We start from the raw sequence: 16,044 nt of genomic DNA on the forward strand, positions 1-16,044 counted from the left end.
AGGATAACTCGTAATCTTGTAACAATAAGTGAAAATGCATAAACTTAACTAGTTAATTTATAATATTTCATTGAAAATATTATATATCGGTCAATGCAAGAATCTCATCCAATGCAAGAATCTCATCCAATATTGATCAAGTCTAAAAAAATGATAAAATTATTACCAAACATTAAATTACAAAATAATTGTAATTTTTAAAAAACAAATTTCTTACTAGAGAAGATTAGTCGGTAGTCAATATTGGACTTGTCACATGACTAAGGCCCATTTATTAACCCATTATACAAAAAGCCCTATAACTAAATATAATATGGTCGGTTCGGTTATTTCGGTTTTCTGGGGATCAAAACCGTAAAACGAATTGAAAAACGAATTTTTTTAATTTTGAAACCATAACCGACCGAAAAATCGATAAAATCGAACCATTTAAACCGAATTTTTCAGTCTGATCGATTATTTCGCTTTTAACCAAACTATGCACACCCCTGCCCAAGTCATCCGAAAAAAATCAAGTCAGAGTTGGGGTTTTCGGGGGTTTGGATCAAATCAAATTGGATCTGAAATCTGACCCAAAATAATAGTCGGAGTTCGGCTCAATCCGAGTTGACCCGAATCTTTTAATATTATATATATATAAATATAATTAAAAAATATTGATTACATTTTTATATATTTTATATTTGAATTTTTTTTAATTTTAGATGTGTCAATATCATAAATTTTCGTCGTGTAATATTTATTTTGTAAAATAATGATTTTTTAAAAAATTCTTTATTTTTTGTAGTAAGTATACTTTAAATTTTATGCAAGTAGAATTTTAAATTTATTAATTTGTTCATAAATGATGATGGTTGATCAAATATTTATTTTGTAGAATATTGATTGTGATGCTTTAACATTTTTTTATTATTATTGATCCCATTAATTTTTGTCATGTAATTTTTATTTGACAAAAATTTGTGTGAGACAGTTTCACGGGTCGTATTTTGTGAGACGAATATCTTATTTGGGTCATTTAAAAGTATTACTTTTTATTGTAAATATCGGTAGGTTTGACCCATCTCACAGATAAAAATTCATGAGACCGTCTCACAAGAGACCTACTCTTATTATTTTGTGAAGCATTGGAATTTTCTAAACAGTTAATAGTGACAATTTCTACTCTTAAATTTAAATATTTAAATCTAAAACATAATTATCATATATTTTAGAAGATGTTTTGTTATTATATTTTAAATTAAAATATTTATTATGTGTTTTGACTTTTATTTAATTATTTTGTAAAATAATAATGTTACATAGTAAAAAATCATATATCTGAAAAATTTTAAAATATTTTCAAAAACATAAGGTGGGCCGGGTTAGTTTTGTTCGGGCTCAGTTCATAGTTTTTGGGTTCAGGTTGGAAATTTTTTAAAATAGCTATGCTTCAACCCGACACAAATACACTCGATCCACTCGACACCCAGTTTCTATATGCTTAATATTGAAACTTTCCCGGATTCATAGCCCAATGTTACTTACGTCCATGACCACGTGGGTCGAGGCTTTTAGCCAATTTTCCCGGATTCATAGCCCAAAGCCAATTCACATTGCACATTTACTTTTTCTCAAACAATGTCAAAAATCATCAATTATCTAAATTACGTTCATATTTGATCTCATTATAAATGAATCTACGCTGAAAGTAATGTATTAGCCAAAAGAGTGTCCATAAAATATCTTACATCGGTTGGATAAAATCTCTGAGAGTTGTATATATGGACTTGAACAATCCTCCTTCTTGGGCTAATTTTTAGGGTTGAGTTAGGTCTAAGTTTCAATCTTAATATGGTATCAGAGTCCAGGTTCCAACGTTATGTCCATAGTTGAATCATATGTTCTGCCCATAGTTGGGTCATTTGTAATATTCAAGCTCCAAATGTTCAGTCTTGGGCGTGAAATGGAGTGTTCGTTGTCTCATATCGGTTGGATAAAATCTATGAACAATCTTCCTCTTGATTTAGCTTTTGATGTTAAGTTAAGTTCATGTTTCAATCTTAACAAAACTCAACGAAATGATAGAACTAATTTAAGTATTAAATCCAATATCAACAAAGATTTCAGGGAAAAGGAGTTTGCTACACCCCAATTTGAAATGAAAATTAGAAACTTTACCAACACACTCATCTAGACAGGAGCCATCAGATGTCGTAGTACACAGAATTACTATAGAAATAAATTAAAGAATGCCAATGTTCTTAGATTTGGTTTCTACCAAGAAACAAGACTTGGTATTGCTCCGAGCTTGGACCAATTCCAGATATCATATAAGCACAATTCTTATGAATTAGAATCAGGGCCAGCTGGTTTAGAGTTGAGAAGCGGCTGCAAAGCTTTGACGACAATCGTCATGTTCGGCCGGAAGTCGGCTTCGTATTGAACACAAAGTGCTGCTACAGCTGCCATCTGATAAAAAACCACAAGGATAAGAGTTCAAAAAATATTTCAAATAATAAATCTGTTTCTGATGCATATATTACACTAGACTAAAACCTTTGCAATGGCCTTTGGTGGATAATCATTGTTTAGCTTGGGATCCACACATTGCTTCACTTTATCCTCACTAAGTCTTGGAGTAGCCTGAAGAAATTAGAATAACAAGTTGGAGTTATTATAAGATCAATTACCATCAACATAAATATCGTTTAACCCGAAAAGAAAAGAAAAAAGACTTCACCCATGTAACGAGACTTTGTTGTCCTTTAGGCATCGTATGGTCTACTGGTTTTCTTCCGGTCAGAAGTTCTAAGAGAACCACCCCAAAGCTATATACATCGCTTTTCTGAGTTATTTGTCCCGTCATGGCGTACCTTTAGCATCACATTATATATCTCAAAACTTCAAGCAAAAATCACTCTTTTTGACTGGGGGTTATTTAAAGATTTGGGACAGCAGAACAGCCTGAATTGATTACTCTTCCCATGAACATTTTTTCTTGTTTATCAGTGGTATCTTATATAAAATCTTCGCAACTAGAATTTCTCTTATAAACAAAGTTGTTTTTTGACCTCTATTGTGCATATAAAAAGCATGTGCTTGGGTTATGTACTAAGTATTATATCAAGATTCAGTATTAACTTACTCTGGAGCATGGTAGCCAAACGTTCCGAGGACTCGAGTTGAATGCAGTCGAGCGGCTGTATCTGATGACTGGTTTGTCAAGCAAAAATCAGCAATCTTGGCTACAAAATCATCAAAAAGAAGCACATTGCTGGATCTAACATCACGGTGGACAATTGAAGGCTGGCATTTCTCATGCAAATATTCGATCCCCCTAGCTGCTCCATAAGCAATCTTCACTCTCTGATACCAGGTCAGAACAGGACCAGGTTCCGCCCCTTGCACCCCTTTCCGACCTGGAATGTAACAGAGCAACAATTAAATTTATTCTTCATTGAAATCAAGGATATGTATACTTCGACAAACCATGTAAAACATCATGTAAAGAACCCATGGTGGCATATTCGTATGCCAAGATTCGGTTGTTTGCTTCAAGACAGTACCCAAGCAGCCCCACGAAATGTTCGTTCTTGAGCCTCGAAACCAAAGATAACTGGATGCAACATATTATTTTAGGAAAAAACTAACCATTATTACATCCAAGAGCAAAAGTAGGGAAAAAAAACTAAAGTGCTACGTTCAAATACCTGAGCTACAAAATCAGATTCAGGCTCGGGTGCTGAAGCGGTATCAAGCTTTTTGATTGCTGCTTGCTGCCCACTTCTTAACTTTGCGTAAAATACTCGACCATACGAGCCCTCACCAATCAGAGATTTTGTTCCAAAATTACCAGTCAATCTATTTAGTTCATCCAATGACAGTGCTGGTGTCTCAATTGGTAAAACCTTCTGAGGAGCTCCATTTCTTGCAGCAGAAGTTCTTGGCTCTCCTCTGTCGCTACCTTAAAAAATCGAACCAAAAACAAACTCTACAGCGATCAACGATCCCAATTTCCAGAAGATAAACATTATAAATTTTTGATATAAACCATTTTACATGAATAAGATTGCCATTAATTCATCATGATATACAAAAGAGAAGAGATCAAGAGTACGTCAAAATGTATACCTCCAGTATTTGTGCCACCAGGATATGGATTTCCGGATTTAGGCGGGGCCGTGTATTGGTTCGCCGGAGGACCGCTGAAACTTTCCTCTTCTGCACCTCCACAGCACAACATCCTTCAACCTTGGAAGGCACAGTCACACAATTTTAACCAAACCAAATACCAAAATCTATATCAAATCTTGCATCTTTAGAGAGATTTTTGCTGCAACAAGAAAATACACGAGATCATCATCAGATAATGTCCATGCAGATTGAAATAAAAAAATCGAAATTAAATAAACCCAGTGGACATGGATTTAACAGCGAACAACAACTTATAATCAATGGACTTTTTTGAAAAAAGAACTAAAGCAAAAACAAACAAACAAAAAATCATTCAGAAAATTATACATGTAATTCGATTAAAACCCGAAATTCCATGATTGTTCAAGAAATATGAAAAACGAAAAACTTACAAAATAAACCAAATTTAGACTTTCAAGAATGAAGAAATGTCCATGTTTTTTTCCCCTGAATCTATCGTGTGGGACAAATTAAAGGCATAAGAAGCTTTGAATCCAATGCTGAGTTTCGCGGGAAAGTCGCATGCAGAAGTCATTTTTACCGCTAATAATAACACCCAACCTACTACCTACGTGCATGCCTTAATATTGCACGTCTAATAAATAAATGAATCCATTCATTAAAAAGTTCTATAAAATAGTTTATTCTTCCCACCATAATTCACAATTATTTTTCAATAAAATAACCATGCATGAATTACTCATTTTCTTTTCTACATCGATGCTTTTAAGATTGTTGGGTTGTCCCCTTTAAAGTTGAAAAAAAAAAACTTAATTCCTTCGATAATTTGTTTAAAGAATTCAAATTTTAATGTCTCCAGTTTTAAACCAAGTTTAGGCCTCACATTTCTCTTATTTTTTCGATCACACCCGTAAAACAACGTCCTGAAGGTTGATCTAATATGTGAAAAATCATTTGTGACTCATTGTATGTCGTTAAATCAACCTTAAAGATAAGATACACAAGTTTATATATAATGCAATTCAGAGAACAAAATTCAAAGGCGAGATTATGATACGAGTTGGTGAATAAGTAGATGCATTTAATTCTACCAAGGATTTGCCATCCTAATACATGTAACCTATTTTAATATCCTTGAGGCCAACAAAAGTTACATATCATATCATGAATACATAAACTTCAAGAGTCATTTGATCGAAATGACGGTAATTCGACAGGCTGTACAATTATTCAGACATCATACCATCTTCGATTCTTACGCCACCTTCCATATCCGTCCAGTTATTCTCAATTTAAGTCGTTCACCGTCCCCACCGGAGAAACAGAGAGCCAAGCTCCTCGGGATAATGAGTCCATCATGACTATCACGAACTTTACTGTGACTGTCGCGTATGCTCCTTGGAACACCTTGCCATACCAACTTACGGCCACAGGCTTTGACTTCTAATGTGTAGCTGAACTTTTTGGCCATGCAGTCTTCGCCCATAAAACGAATGAAGGCCATGTAGACAGGTACTGTTCCGAGCAAGAAAGCCTCAAAGTGCAAACAGAAATGTCTTCCGAAACAGTTGAACACCTGCATGAGGTCAAAAAATGGAAATGTTTGTATTGGAAGTTCGAGACTTGCTCACAAGTTTGTGTAATATGACCTAAAATGGAGGATGTGGGGGTTTTCAAAAAACTTGTACTTTTAACTTAGATTATGTCTCATTACAACTGTTCATCGACAAACGAGGTATGCGCAGTTATTTAGTACTACTTCTCTCAGCGACTTCTTGTTATATAGATCAGTAATTTGAAAGTATGGAACCATAAACTTACAGTTAACATCCATATAGCATTTTCGACTTCGCAGGGATTTGATTTAACGTATTGATGAATGAAAGTGCATCCATCGTGCATATCAACTGCATGATCCTCTTTCATATGAGCAACAAGAAATGGAATATCACCGGTTACATGACACTCAGAACTCACATGTGGACAAGAGTAAGGCCGAAAAGGGCAATTCTTTTCGTGTTTAATCTTGCCGTGGTACAGAAATATATTGTTGCAGCCCGAACTTTGGTATCTGCAGGGAAGCTCCAACGGTGGAGTCACTTTTTCCAAAGCTAAACAGCTTAGGTTTCCAAGCTGAATTTGGCAAGTTGGGCAGCAGTTATGAAGTCTTTTGCAGTTTACACATAATATATGACCATTTGGACACTGCGTAAAATGTTAAAAATGAAATAAATGTAGCATATTCGAAATCATAGAGGCAAAAATAAATGTAAATGAAAAAACATAGAGGCAATACCACGAGTTAATAACAAAACTAGCAAACAAATTAACAAAACCTCAAAATGTCGAGGTAATGAAGCAAAGATTGAAGCGTCCCAATATCAGGAATTTTCTATCATTTGCATCTGTGCCATGAACACTAAAAAATATTTAAGTTTAGAGTCATATACAGACCTGCTGAATGGGTGGATGCATTGAATTTGAACAGGTCCGGCATCGAAGAAGTTCTTGGACACCCTTTAAACCATGCTTTTCACGGAGCACAATTGCATTTTTCCGATTATGAACAATATCTGCCTCCATCAACATTCTGTAATTATCATATTTCGAGTGTGATTCAGTTGCATCAGTGCAAGAACCAGTTATTGGAGCCATTATTGAAAAAGATGCCCTCCAATAGTATTCCTAGCTCGTCACTGAAATTAGATGCTGCACTAATTTCTTTTTAACAACGTGCATATAGCCTGCCATCAAGAATAGAGAATAAAACGATGAGAAATCATTGATGCGGGATAAAACAATTGGCAAATATAAGCTGCACGATAAGGACAGAAACCACAAAACTAATGCCATTGATTAAACAATGTAAATCTAAGCGCATATTTAATTTGTATTCGTTTTTAACTTATCAATCTAACCACTTTTTGTCGGGGTTCAGTAGATAATCAAGGAAACTCGCGATTAGGTTCTAGCACCAACCACATAAAAAAAATCAGAAAAGACAAAGCTTTCATTTTCAGGACTACGGATATGTTGCTTTCATGACATAAAACACAAACCATACTCCCATACGATCAATATAACCAACAGATTATATATTAACGGAACCAATACAAAAAACAGTTCACTAATCATTTGAAATGTCAAAGTGATCTAAACTTAGAACTGTCCTTTCACAAATCGTTAAGATATACATCGGCAGCGCACAAAAAAAGAGAGACGGTTGGATGCAAGGGATGAAGGCTTCCATGTTGGTTAAGGCAATCAAAATCAAACCAGGAGGGACATTTCATACGTAGAATATATACAAATATTCAGCAACAAACACAAAAACAAAATCCACACAACTACATCCAGACAAGACTGAAGAAGAAATGACCAAACAACAACCTTACTGATTGTTCAACAACCCATAACCAATATTCTATGTTCCCAAATAAATTAAGCCATCAAGAATTAAAATTTTAATGTGACAAATGATTGTTAGTTGGTAATAATCACCAACAGAGCAACATGCCACAGATACAAATTATATCTCCAATTGATTCACCCAACGAACCAAGCAATTTGTTGCAGCAAAAGTTGAACCATTTAAGAACCCTTCACTGGAGAAAAAGAAACAACCATAAAAACAAACGTATCTCGCATTCCCAAAAATGTTACTGCGCAAGCCAATAATTTAAAAATAGGTATTAAAAAAAACAAGTGCGAAGAAGCCAAAATGCGATACCCACTTTAGATTTTAATACACCAAGTCTTTTAGAATCATCAATTCAAACAAAAAGATTCAAAGCTTCGATTTTTTTTTCCACCGAAACCAAAACAAAATACAGCCTTGACCAAAACAAAACCAAGAAACAAAGACTTCGGAATCTTAAACGGACTTTACTTATTAACACATTGATTAAAAAAAATCCAAACTTTAAGTTCAAAATGAATAATGCAAACGTGCTTAAGAAACAACCAAACAACGCATATATTTTCATAAAAAAAAACTTACAAAATATTGATAGAGTATTAGCCAGAACCAACGCGGATTACCCGGATGTAAGAAATTTTTAAAACGACCATGCAGTTCAAACCCATTTGTCTGTCATTTTGCTGCGCAGTACTTTGTCTTCTCAGTTGCCGGATTTCTTAAATTGATTTTGGCCATGCGTATGGGGAGCAGTTAAAAATTTTAAAATTTGCGTCTTGTCCGTTGACATGGACAATTATCTGTAATTGTTATTATCATCATCGTCTAGATAATATTTAGGGGTTTTTTTTAAAATTAATTTCAAAAATATTTTAAAAAAAAGTTTGCAAGAATCCCTCAATCCGTTCTTACGCAGCGCGGACGCTGCTCCACGTAAGCGACGGAATATTTTAGCGACGGAATATATATCAAACTCGTTGCTAAAATTAAATTAGCGAACAGTTAGAAAACCGTCGCTAAAATGGAATCAGCGACGGTTTAAATGGAATCAACGACAGTTTAAAAATCGTCGCTAATTTTAGTGACGGATACAAACCGTCGCTAAATGCCGAAATATCAATCACATCACATGCTGCGGATAATTATATCAACAGCGTGCGCATGTACGCCGCGGATAATCTTGAACTTTCAACGGCTTGCATCTTTGCAGCGTGCAATGTACGCTGCGGAAAGATAATTTGCGCGCTGCAAAAAACCATTTTTGTTGTAGTGAAGACAGAGAAAAAAAGCAGAAAAGAAATTCATCAAGAAATAAGTTTTTTCAGGAACCTCTACTATTCAACCTGGTTTTTTCAGTGATTCAGTGATGGCTAACTTTGGTTTGTTTGGACAGCAGGATTTTCAGACTCCGTCTTGGTCGAACATACACAGTTTTACAAATTTGCTTAATGTAGGTCCGCAGTATCTTGTACATGACATTCGACCACATAATGATGTTAAGGAAAATGAACAACATTCAATTGAGATATCCTAGTCTTACGACTTCTCCACAGTCCCAGGAAGCACCAATTTTGGTTCCATGATCATTTCAAGATTGGCATCATCAGATTCGCAGCCTCTTTTGGTTGATAAGCCATGAAAAACTTATTTTTTGATGAATTTCTTGTCTGTTTTTTTTCTATGTCTTCACTACAACAAAAATGACTTCTCGCAGCGCGCAAATTCTCTTTCCGTAGCGTACATTGCACGCTGCAAAGATGCAAGCCGTTGAAAGTTCAAGATTATCCGCGGCGTGTTGTTGATACAATTATCTGCATTGTGTGACGTATTTCGGCATTTAGCGATGGTTTGTAAGTATCGCTAAAATCAGCGACGGTATTTAAACCGTCGCTGATTCAATTTTAGCGACGGTTCAATAATTTTTGCGACGGTTTTGATATATATTCCGTCGCTAAAATATTCTGTCGCTCTCCGTAAGAACGTATTGAGGTATTCTTGCAAATCTTTTTTTTTTAAAGTATTTTTGAAATTAATTTTAAAATTTAAATTATTTTTTAAAAAAACCCAATATTTAGATATATATTTTAAAAATATTTTATTTATTCTACCAGTGAAAAAATCTAAATATGTATTTATTTTAAGAATAATCAAACATTATCAATTATTATAAAAACATACATTTTCTTGTGAGACAGTCTGAAGATCAATTTCGTAGATCGAATATCTTATTTGGATGATTCATGAAAGTATTAATTTTTATGTTAAGAGTATTACTTTTTATTGAGAATATCGGTAAAGTTGACTCGTCTCACAGATAAAAATTCGTGAGACAGTCTTACATGAGACTTACTCTTATAAAAATGTTTTTTATAAATACTTGTCTAAACGGAACTATATTGTTAACTAATAAATACGTGTGATTTGTGCCAAAAAAAAATTATAAAATAAATAAAAAACAAATTAAATATATTTTCGGAATATTGAAAAAAAAATTCACCGAAAGAATCTAAAGTGGTGGTTATTATATTAATAATTATAGTTTTTATGTAAACATTTTAAATTATTTAAAAATAATTTGTAAGTAAAAATGAAGTGTTACTNTGTCTTGTCCGTTTACATGGACAATTGTCTGTAATTATCATCGTCATCTAAACAATATTTACATATATATTTTAAAAATATTTTATTTATTCTACCAGTGAAAAAATTTAAATATGTATTTATTTTAAGAATAATCAAAAATTATAAAAATGTTTTTATAAAAATATTTTATAAATACTTGTTTGAACGGAACTATATTGTGAACTAATAAATACGTGTGATTTGTGCCAAAAAAATTTATAAAATTAATTAAAAAAAAAACAAATTAAAGATATTTTCGGAATATTGAAATAAAATTCACCTAAAGAATCTGAAGTGGTGGTTATTATATTAATAATTATAGTTTTTATGTAAAAAAATTTAAATTATTTAAAAATAATTTGTAAGTAAAAATGAAGTGTTACTATATTATTGGTTTCCCCGCCCAATATATGAACAAATTAATTAGAACTCAAAAAAATCTGAACTCATAGAGTACAACGGCGACGGCGCTCATGGAAGACGCCGACCGGAGGGTAGTGGATGTAGTCAAAGAACTAGTTCACCGCTTGCTTTACGACCCTCAAACGCCCGACAACCCCACGTCCTCTTCAATCCCCACCCAGGAAGAGTACAATCAAGCCCTAAAGTACTCTCTCCGCATCCTCTCCAGCCGTATGAAGCCCTCCATTGCTGCGGACGAATTCTCCGTTGTCGAGTCCATCAAACGCCGCCTCGCCACTACCGGTAAGTCCTCCGAAGCCCTAACTTTTGCCGATCTGTACTCTAAGTTCTCGTCGAAAAATGGTCCCGGGAGCGTGAAAAATAAGTGGGCTGTACTGTATTTGCTGAATAGAATATCTGAGGATCAGAAATTTAAGAAAAATCGGTTTTCGGATAAGATTTCAAACGGGTTTTTGGATTCTGTGCTTGCTGGCGGGTTGCCAGCTTTACATGAGAGTGATGTATTGAGTGGTCGTCTTGGTAGGTTTGTGAAATCGAGTAAGGATTTGGGTAATGGAGGGTTTAATGGCCATTTTGATCATTTGAGTGGTTTTGGTGAAAAAGTGCCGAATTCGAGGGGTTGTTTGAGCAATCTTGGGAAATTGGATAAAAGTCAGAGCGAATGGGATGTTGGGAATTATTCAGATAATATCATGGGTTTGAATGAAAATGTGAAGCACTCGAGGGGATTGAGGGATAATACAAGTAGTTTTAGAGTTAAGGAGAGTGTGAACAAAGGATGGAATGGAGGGGTATTGATGGTGACAAAGGACCCTGAAAATCTTCGAGATATGGCATATAGGGAATTTGCTGACTTGGTTAAGGAAGAAAATGAGGTTTCAGAAGAGGTGTTGGTGAGGGATGTGCTCTATGCATGCCAAGGGATTGACGGGGCATATCTGAAGTTTGATGAAAAGGCCGATGAGTATGTTCTTCCAGATTTTGTTAAGGTTACCAGGGCTACAAGGACAATGGTCCGGAAGCTCTGCGAGCTTGGATGGTTGTTTAGAAAAGTCAAGGGGTATATAACGGAGAGTATGGAGCGCCTTCCAGCCGAGGATATTGGGACTGTTGGACAAGCATTTTGTGCCGCTTTACAAGATGAGTTGTCAATGTATTACAAGTTACTGGTTGTGCTTGAAGGGCAGACAATGAATTCGATTCCTTTAGTTTCTGAAAATGCATGCTCAGGTAACTATCTCTCATTGAGGAGATTGTCGGTTTGGTTTGCTGAACCCATGGTGAAGATGAGGCTAATGGCTGTTTTGGTTGATAGTTGTAAAGTTCTGAAAGGTGGGGCCATGGCTGGTGCAATTCATATGCGTGCTCAACATGGTGATCCGCTTGTAAATGATTTCATGAAAAGGCTACTTCGTCAGGTATGTTCCCCACTTTTTGAAATGGTGAGGAGTTGGGTATTGGAAGGGGAGCTCGAGGATATCTTTGCAGAATTTTTTGTTGTAAGCCAACCTGTGAAAGCAGATTGTCTCTGGAGGGAAGGTTATCGTCTACTTGATGCAATGCTTCCTTCTTTCATATCTCAATCTCTTGCTCAACGCGTCTTAAGGACTGGAAAGTCCATTAATTTCCTTCGAGTTTGTTGCGAGGATCGAGTATGGGCTGATGCGGCAAAAGAAGCGGCAGCTGCAGCTGGTACAACTACTAGGAGAGGTGATCTTGGATATGGTGAGACTGATGCTCTGGAATCCTTAGTAGCAGAAGCAGCAAAGAGAATAGACAAGCATTTGTTGGATGTTATGTATACACGGTATAAATTCAAAGAACACTGCCTTGCAATCAAGAGATATTTACTTCTTGGGCAAGGGGATTTTGTTCAGTGCCTAATGGATATTGTTGGCCCTGAGCTGTCTGAGCCTGCTAACACTATAAGTTCGTTCAAACTTGCTGGAAATTTGGAAAGTGCGATTAGATCATCAAATGCGCAGTACGATGATCGTGATATGCTGGACAGGTTAAGAGTTAAAATGATGCCACATAACACGGGGGACAGAGGATGGGATGTGTTTTCATTAGAATATGATGCAAGAGTTCCATTGAATACTGTCTTCACTGAATCTGTTATGTCTAGGTATCTCAGAATCTTTAACTTTTTGTGGAAGCTTAGAAGGATAGAGCATGCACTGATTGGCGTTTGGAAAGGAATGAAACCAAACCGTGTTACTTCTCAGTTCTTTTCTAAGTTGCCACGTGCTGTTACATTGCAGTTGATTTTGACATCTAGGAAGTGCCAAGTTCTCTGGGACGAGATGAATCATTTTGTCACAAACCTTCAGTACTACATAATGTTTGAAGTCCTGGAGGTGTCGTGGTCTAATTTCTCCAAGGAAATGGAAGTAGCTAAAGATCTAGATGATCTACTTGGAGCACATGAGAAGTACCTCCACTCAATCATTGAGAAGTCTCTATTAGGTGAACGATCTGAAAACCTTAACAAGACCCTTTTTACATTATTTGACCTCATATTGCGATTCCGAAGTCACGCAGATCGACTTTACGAAGGCATAAATGATTTGCAATCAAGGTATTATTTTTTTCTTTGCATACTTTATTCTCCTACTAAACTGGATGAGCGCTGTTTCTTAGTTTTTCTTCCTGCTGTTTGTTAAATATACAGAACGACGGAGTCTTCCCATCTGTATCGGGACAAAGCCAAATTACAGATGCAATCAAGCAACAGATCTTCAGAACCCAGTTCTTGGCTTGGTGAAGGCAGGAAAGAACTTACAAGACGAGCTGAGGAATTTCTTAGAAATATGGGGCAAGCTGTTGATGTAACTGCAAATGAATATTCATCACTTTTTGAGGGTTTTATTTCACAATTGCCAACACAACAACATGTCGACTTGAAGTTCCTCATGTTTCGGTTGGACTTCACAGAATTCTACAGCCAGTTGAAATCCAATGCAGGCGGGAAGCTTTTATTATAACATGCGACTGACCATTGGAATCCCATATAGGCTGTTCAATCCATCCTTGCTGTGCTAGTTTTGACCAACTTCTGTGTCTAGTGCTGTCTCATATTGGCCAGATCGTGTATATAAATCATATTTTAGGCCTGCGACATCTTTTCACATTATTCTTCATTTATGTTTATCATTGTTGCCTCTTCCTCTATCAGGAGAGCTTCTGCAACTTTTGGAAATTGCACTCTGGGAGGGAAATGTAATGTATGGTGGAACTGAAGGTATGTTGCTGTTGCCTTGTGGTCGCGTCTTTATCATTCTACACGTATTTGTATTTGATTATCTATTAGCGGTGTTGGCTTTATTTTTTGGTGCTCTACAAGCTTTCTTTCTTGGTTTTGTAATGTAGCCCCGACCCCGTATTGGGGAGGAAGGATAGAGCGGCTGGTGTTCTTTTTCTTATTTTAGGAAGGATTGTTGTAACACATTTTTGTATTGGTTCAGTAACGAGAAAAAGCGGTTTATTTATGAGTTTTTGGATCATATTCCGTCTTGTGTGACTTCAAGTTTACGTTTTGTCAGTAGTACTCAGTTAAGAGAAATATAAATAATGATTATGTCCGCTTCATCATGCTCTGCTAGATGTTTTTGGATGGGATTTGGTTATGTTGGAAAATTAAGGTTTTGGTGATAGGATTGGATTGTTCTGTATGTATTAAAATCTTGTTAATTTCAAATTTATTGTATAATGTTATTCATGTGTATCAATGAGGTGACGCTCATTTATTAGATGTACAATTTGGATATGCTTCATCACATCAAATAGATGAATATCACCTCATTGGTGCTCACTTCCGGGTGAGCAGAATATCAAAATTATATATCTACTTACATATAAATATACCACTTTCAATTGTGAATTTTCCTAAATGTCCTTCTTTATCTAGTTTAACAAGTTGTATTCTTATATGGGTTAACTTGTAATTTCCTTGCTTATCTTAAATAACTATAACTAATTACTTATTAACATAATAGCATTAATATTCATTGAAAACATTGAATTCATTTCTATTTTTTCCGTCTTGCGGTTCTACATGACTTCTTGTTTTTTTTCCAAAGTTCGCTTAATTCTGATCACTTTTCACAAAATTTGAAAATTATATCTTGGTCTCTAAGTATTTATTTTGATGGTTATTTTGAATCCCTCTATCCAAATTATATAGTCTATATTTATTTTACTTTTAATAACCTTGCAGTTCTACATGGCTTATTCTTGTTTTTTTTTTTCCAGATTTTGGTTAATTTTTGTCACTTTTCACGAGATTTGAAGATTATATCTTGGTCTCTAAGGATTTATTTTGATGATTATTTTGAGATCTTTTATCCAAATTATATAGTCTATATTTATTTTACTTTTATTACATTAATTTGTTTAACACATTGGATCTTTTAGTGTTTCATTTTATTTTAGTGATTATCTATTTTCTCCTTTCTATGAGTTTTTTTACTTAATTATTTGATGTTACGTTAGTTTCGTTGATTTAATAATTCTTGTCACTTTTCACAAAATTTGAAAATTTTATCTTGGTCCCTAAGAATTTATTTTGATGGTTATTTTGAACTCCCCTATCCAAACTATATAGTTTATATTTATTTTACTTTTATACATTAATTTGTTTAATCCATTGGATTTTTTAGTGTTTTATTTTATTTTAGTGATTATCTATTTTCCTCTTTGTATGAGTTTTTTTATTTAATTTTTTGATGTTACGTTAGTTACTTTGATTTAATTAGTTTAATTTATCGATGGTTGGTGTTTTGTTACCGTTTTTTTTCCTTCATCTTTTTTACAGTTCAGTTAATCTATATAATATATTTATCATTTTTCACAAATTATGAGATTATATTTTTTTTCCAAAGATTTATTTTGATAGTTATTTTAAGTTCTCTTCTTCCGAATGATATATTAATCTATATTTATTTTAGTTTTATTATATTAAAAACTTTTAACCTTATTGTTTAAATATTACTGATGTACCACACTACATAATTAACTAATTCATGATTACTAATAAAAATATATTATTATTATTATTTGTTAGGTGCAATAATTCTCCCTGCTTGGTAGAGCGATCGAACCGTGATGCTTGAGCTGCTGTGCGGTTTAAAAGATTTGAGTTGCACAATTACCACCAGCTATAGCTTTTGGTAAAGCGGTAAGCACTCGGTCCTACATTATTGCAACTCAACGGAGCGTATGTGTGGGTAAATGATTGTCACTATCACCTCCACTCAAAAATTTTCATAATGAAATAGTTGGGATAAAGTGTGCTTAGGATAGTATATCGGTTTGCTTTCGGATGAGATCATTTGATTTGTGATCGTGTATAACTCGGTTAATATTATGTTAATTTAACTAAATTAATAACGTGTCGTAAATTATTTGAGAAAAATAAATTTAAAGATTGAGATTGAAAATGA

The 16,044-nt window shown here is 34.5% G+C and overlaps 3 protein-coding genes across 4 annotated transcripts; 1 reads left to right on the forward strand and 2 right to left on the reverse strand.

Moving 5' to 3' along the window:
- Nucleotides 1-2,067: 2,067 nt before the first annotated feature.
- Nucleotides 2,068-4,643, reverse strand: LOC140962712 (probable protein kinase At2g41970). 2 transcript variants are annotated; one of them, XM_073421673.1, is made up of 8 exons: nucleotides 4,569-4,643; nucleotides 4,114-4,315; nucleotides 3,693-3,946; nucleotides 3,472-3,598; nucleotides 3,128-3,401; nucleotides 2,723-2,855; nucleotides 2,539-2,625; nucleotides 2,068-2,451 (listed from the first exon to the last, which is right to left on the reverse strand). In XM_073421673.1, the coding sequence occupies exons 2-8, from the start codon at nucleotides 4,223-4,225 to the stop codon at nucleotides 2,326-2,328; spliced, it is 1,113 nt and encodes a 370-aa protein (XP_073277774.1). In that variant the 5' UTR covers nucleotides 4,226-4,315; nucleotides 4,569-4,643; the 3' UTR covers nucleotides 2,068-2,325. The 2 variants fall into 2 exon arrangements, with proteins under 2 accessions (XP_073277774.1, XP_073277775.1); XM_073421674.1 differs by lacking the exon at nucleotides 4,569-4,643 and adding an exon at nucleotides 4,504-4,531.
- A 554-nt stretch (nucleotides 4,644-5,197) lies between these two features.
- On the reverse strand, nucleotides 5,198-8,299 carry LOC140962714 (E3 ubiquitin-protein ligase SINAT2-like). Its single transcript, XM_073421675.1, has 4 exons — nucleotides 8,179-8,299; nucleotides 6,592-6,881; nucleotides 5,959-6,342; nucleotides 5,198-5,713 (listed from the first exon to the last, which is right to left on the reverse strand). Exons 2-4 carry the CDS (start codon nucleotides 6,790-6,792, stop codon nucleotides 5,393-5,395), a joined length of 906 nt encoding a protein of 301 aa, XP_073277776.1. The 5' UTR covers nucleotides 6,793-6,881; nucleotides 8,179-8,299; the 3' UTR covers nucleotides 5,198-5,392.
- Nucleotides 8,300-10,605: 2,306 nt separating this feature from the next.
- On the forward strand, nucleotides 10,606-14,192 carry LOC140962711 (gamma-tubulin complex component 3-like). Its single transcript, XM_073421672.1, has 2 exons — nucleotides 10,606-13,181; nucleotides 13,275-14,192. Exons 1-2 carry the CDS (start codon nucleotides 10,651-10,653, stop codon nucleotides 13,585-13,587), a joined length of 2,844 nt encoding a protein of 947 aa, XP_073277773.1. The 5' UTR covers nucleotides 10,606-10,650; the 3' UTR covers nucleotides 13,588-14,192.
- Nucleotides 14,193-16,044: the final 1,852 nt, after the last annotated feature.

Source organism: Primulina huaijiensis, chromosome 17 (assembly GCF_012295235.1).
Source record: "Primulina huaijiensis isolate GDHJ02 chromosome 17, ASM1229523v2, whole genome shotgun sequence".
In the NCBI taxonomy this organism is placed as follows: Eukaryota; Viridiplantae; Streptophyta; class Magnoliopsida; order Lamiales; family Gesneriaceae; genus Primulina; species Primulina huaijiensis.

Bases quoted from the DNA above. Each gene is read 5' to 3' on its own strand.
- LOC140962714 (XM_073421675.1), bottom strand. From the start codon at position 6,792: ATGGCTCCAATAACTGGTTCTTGCACTGATGCAACTGAATCACACTCG. The intron at 6,343-6,591 runs GTCTGTATATGA...CATTTTACGCAG, and splicing joins TGCATCCACCCATTCAGCAG to TGTCCAAATGGTCATATATT. The intron at 5,714-5,958 runs GTAAGTTTATGG...GACCTCATGCAG, and splicing joins ATGCTATATGGATGTTAACT to GTGTTCAACTGTTTCGGAAG.
- LOC140962712 (XM_073421673.1), bottom strand. From the start codon at position 4,225: ATGTTGTGCTGTGGAGGTGCAGAAGAGGAAAGTTTCAGCGGTCCTCCG. The intron at 3,947-4,113 runs GTATACATTTTG...CGATTTTTTAAG, and splicing joins TGGTGGCACAAATACTGGAG to GTAGCGACAGAGGAGAGCCA. The intron at 2,452-2,538 runs GTTTTAGTCTAG...GTTTTTTATCAG, and splicing joins CACCAAAGGCCATTGCAAAG to ATGGCAGCTGTAGCAGCACT.
- LOC140962711 (XM_073421672.1), top strand. From the start codon at position 10,651: ATGGAAGACGCCGACCGGAGGGTAGTGGATGTAGTCAAAGAACTAGTT. The intron at 13,182-13,274 runs GTATTATTTTTT...TTAAATATACAG, and splicing joins ATAAATGATTTGCAATCAAG to AACGACGGAGTCTTCCCATC.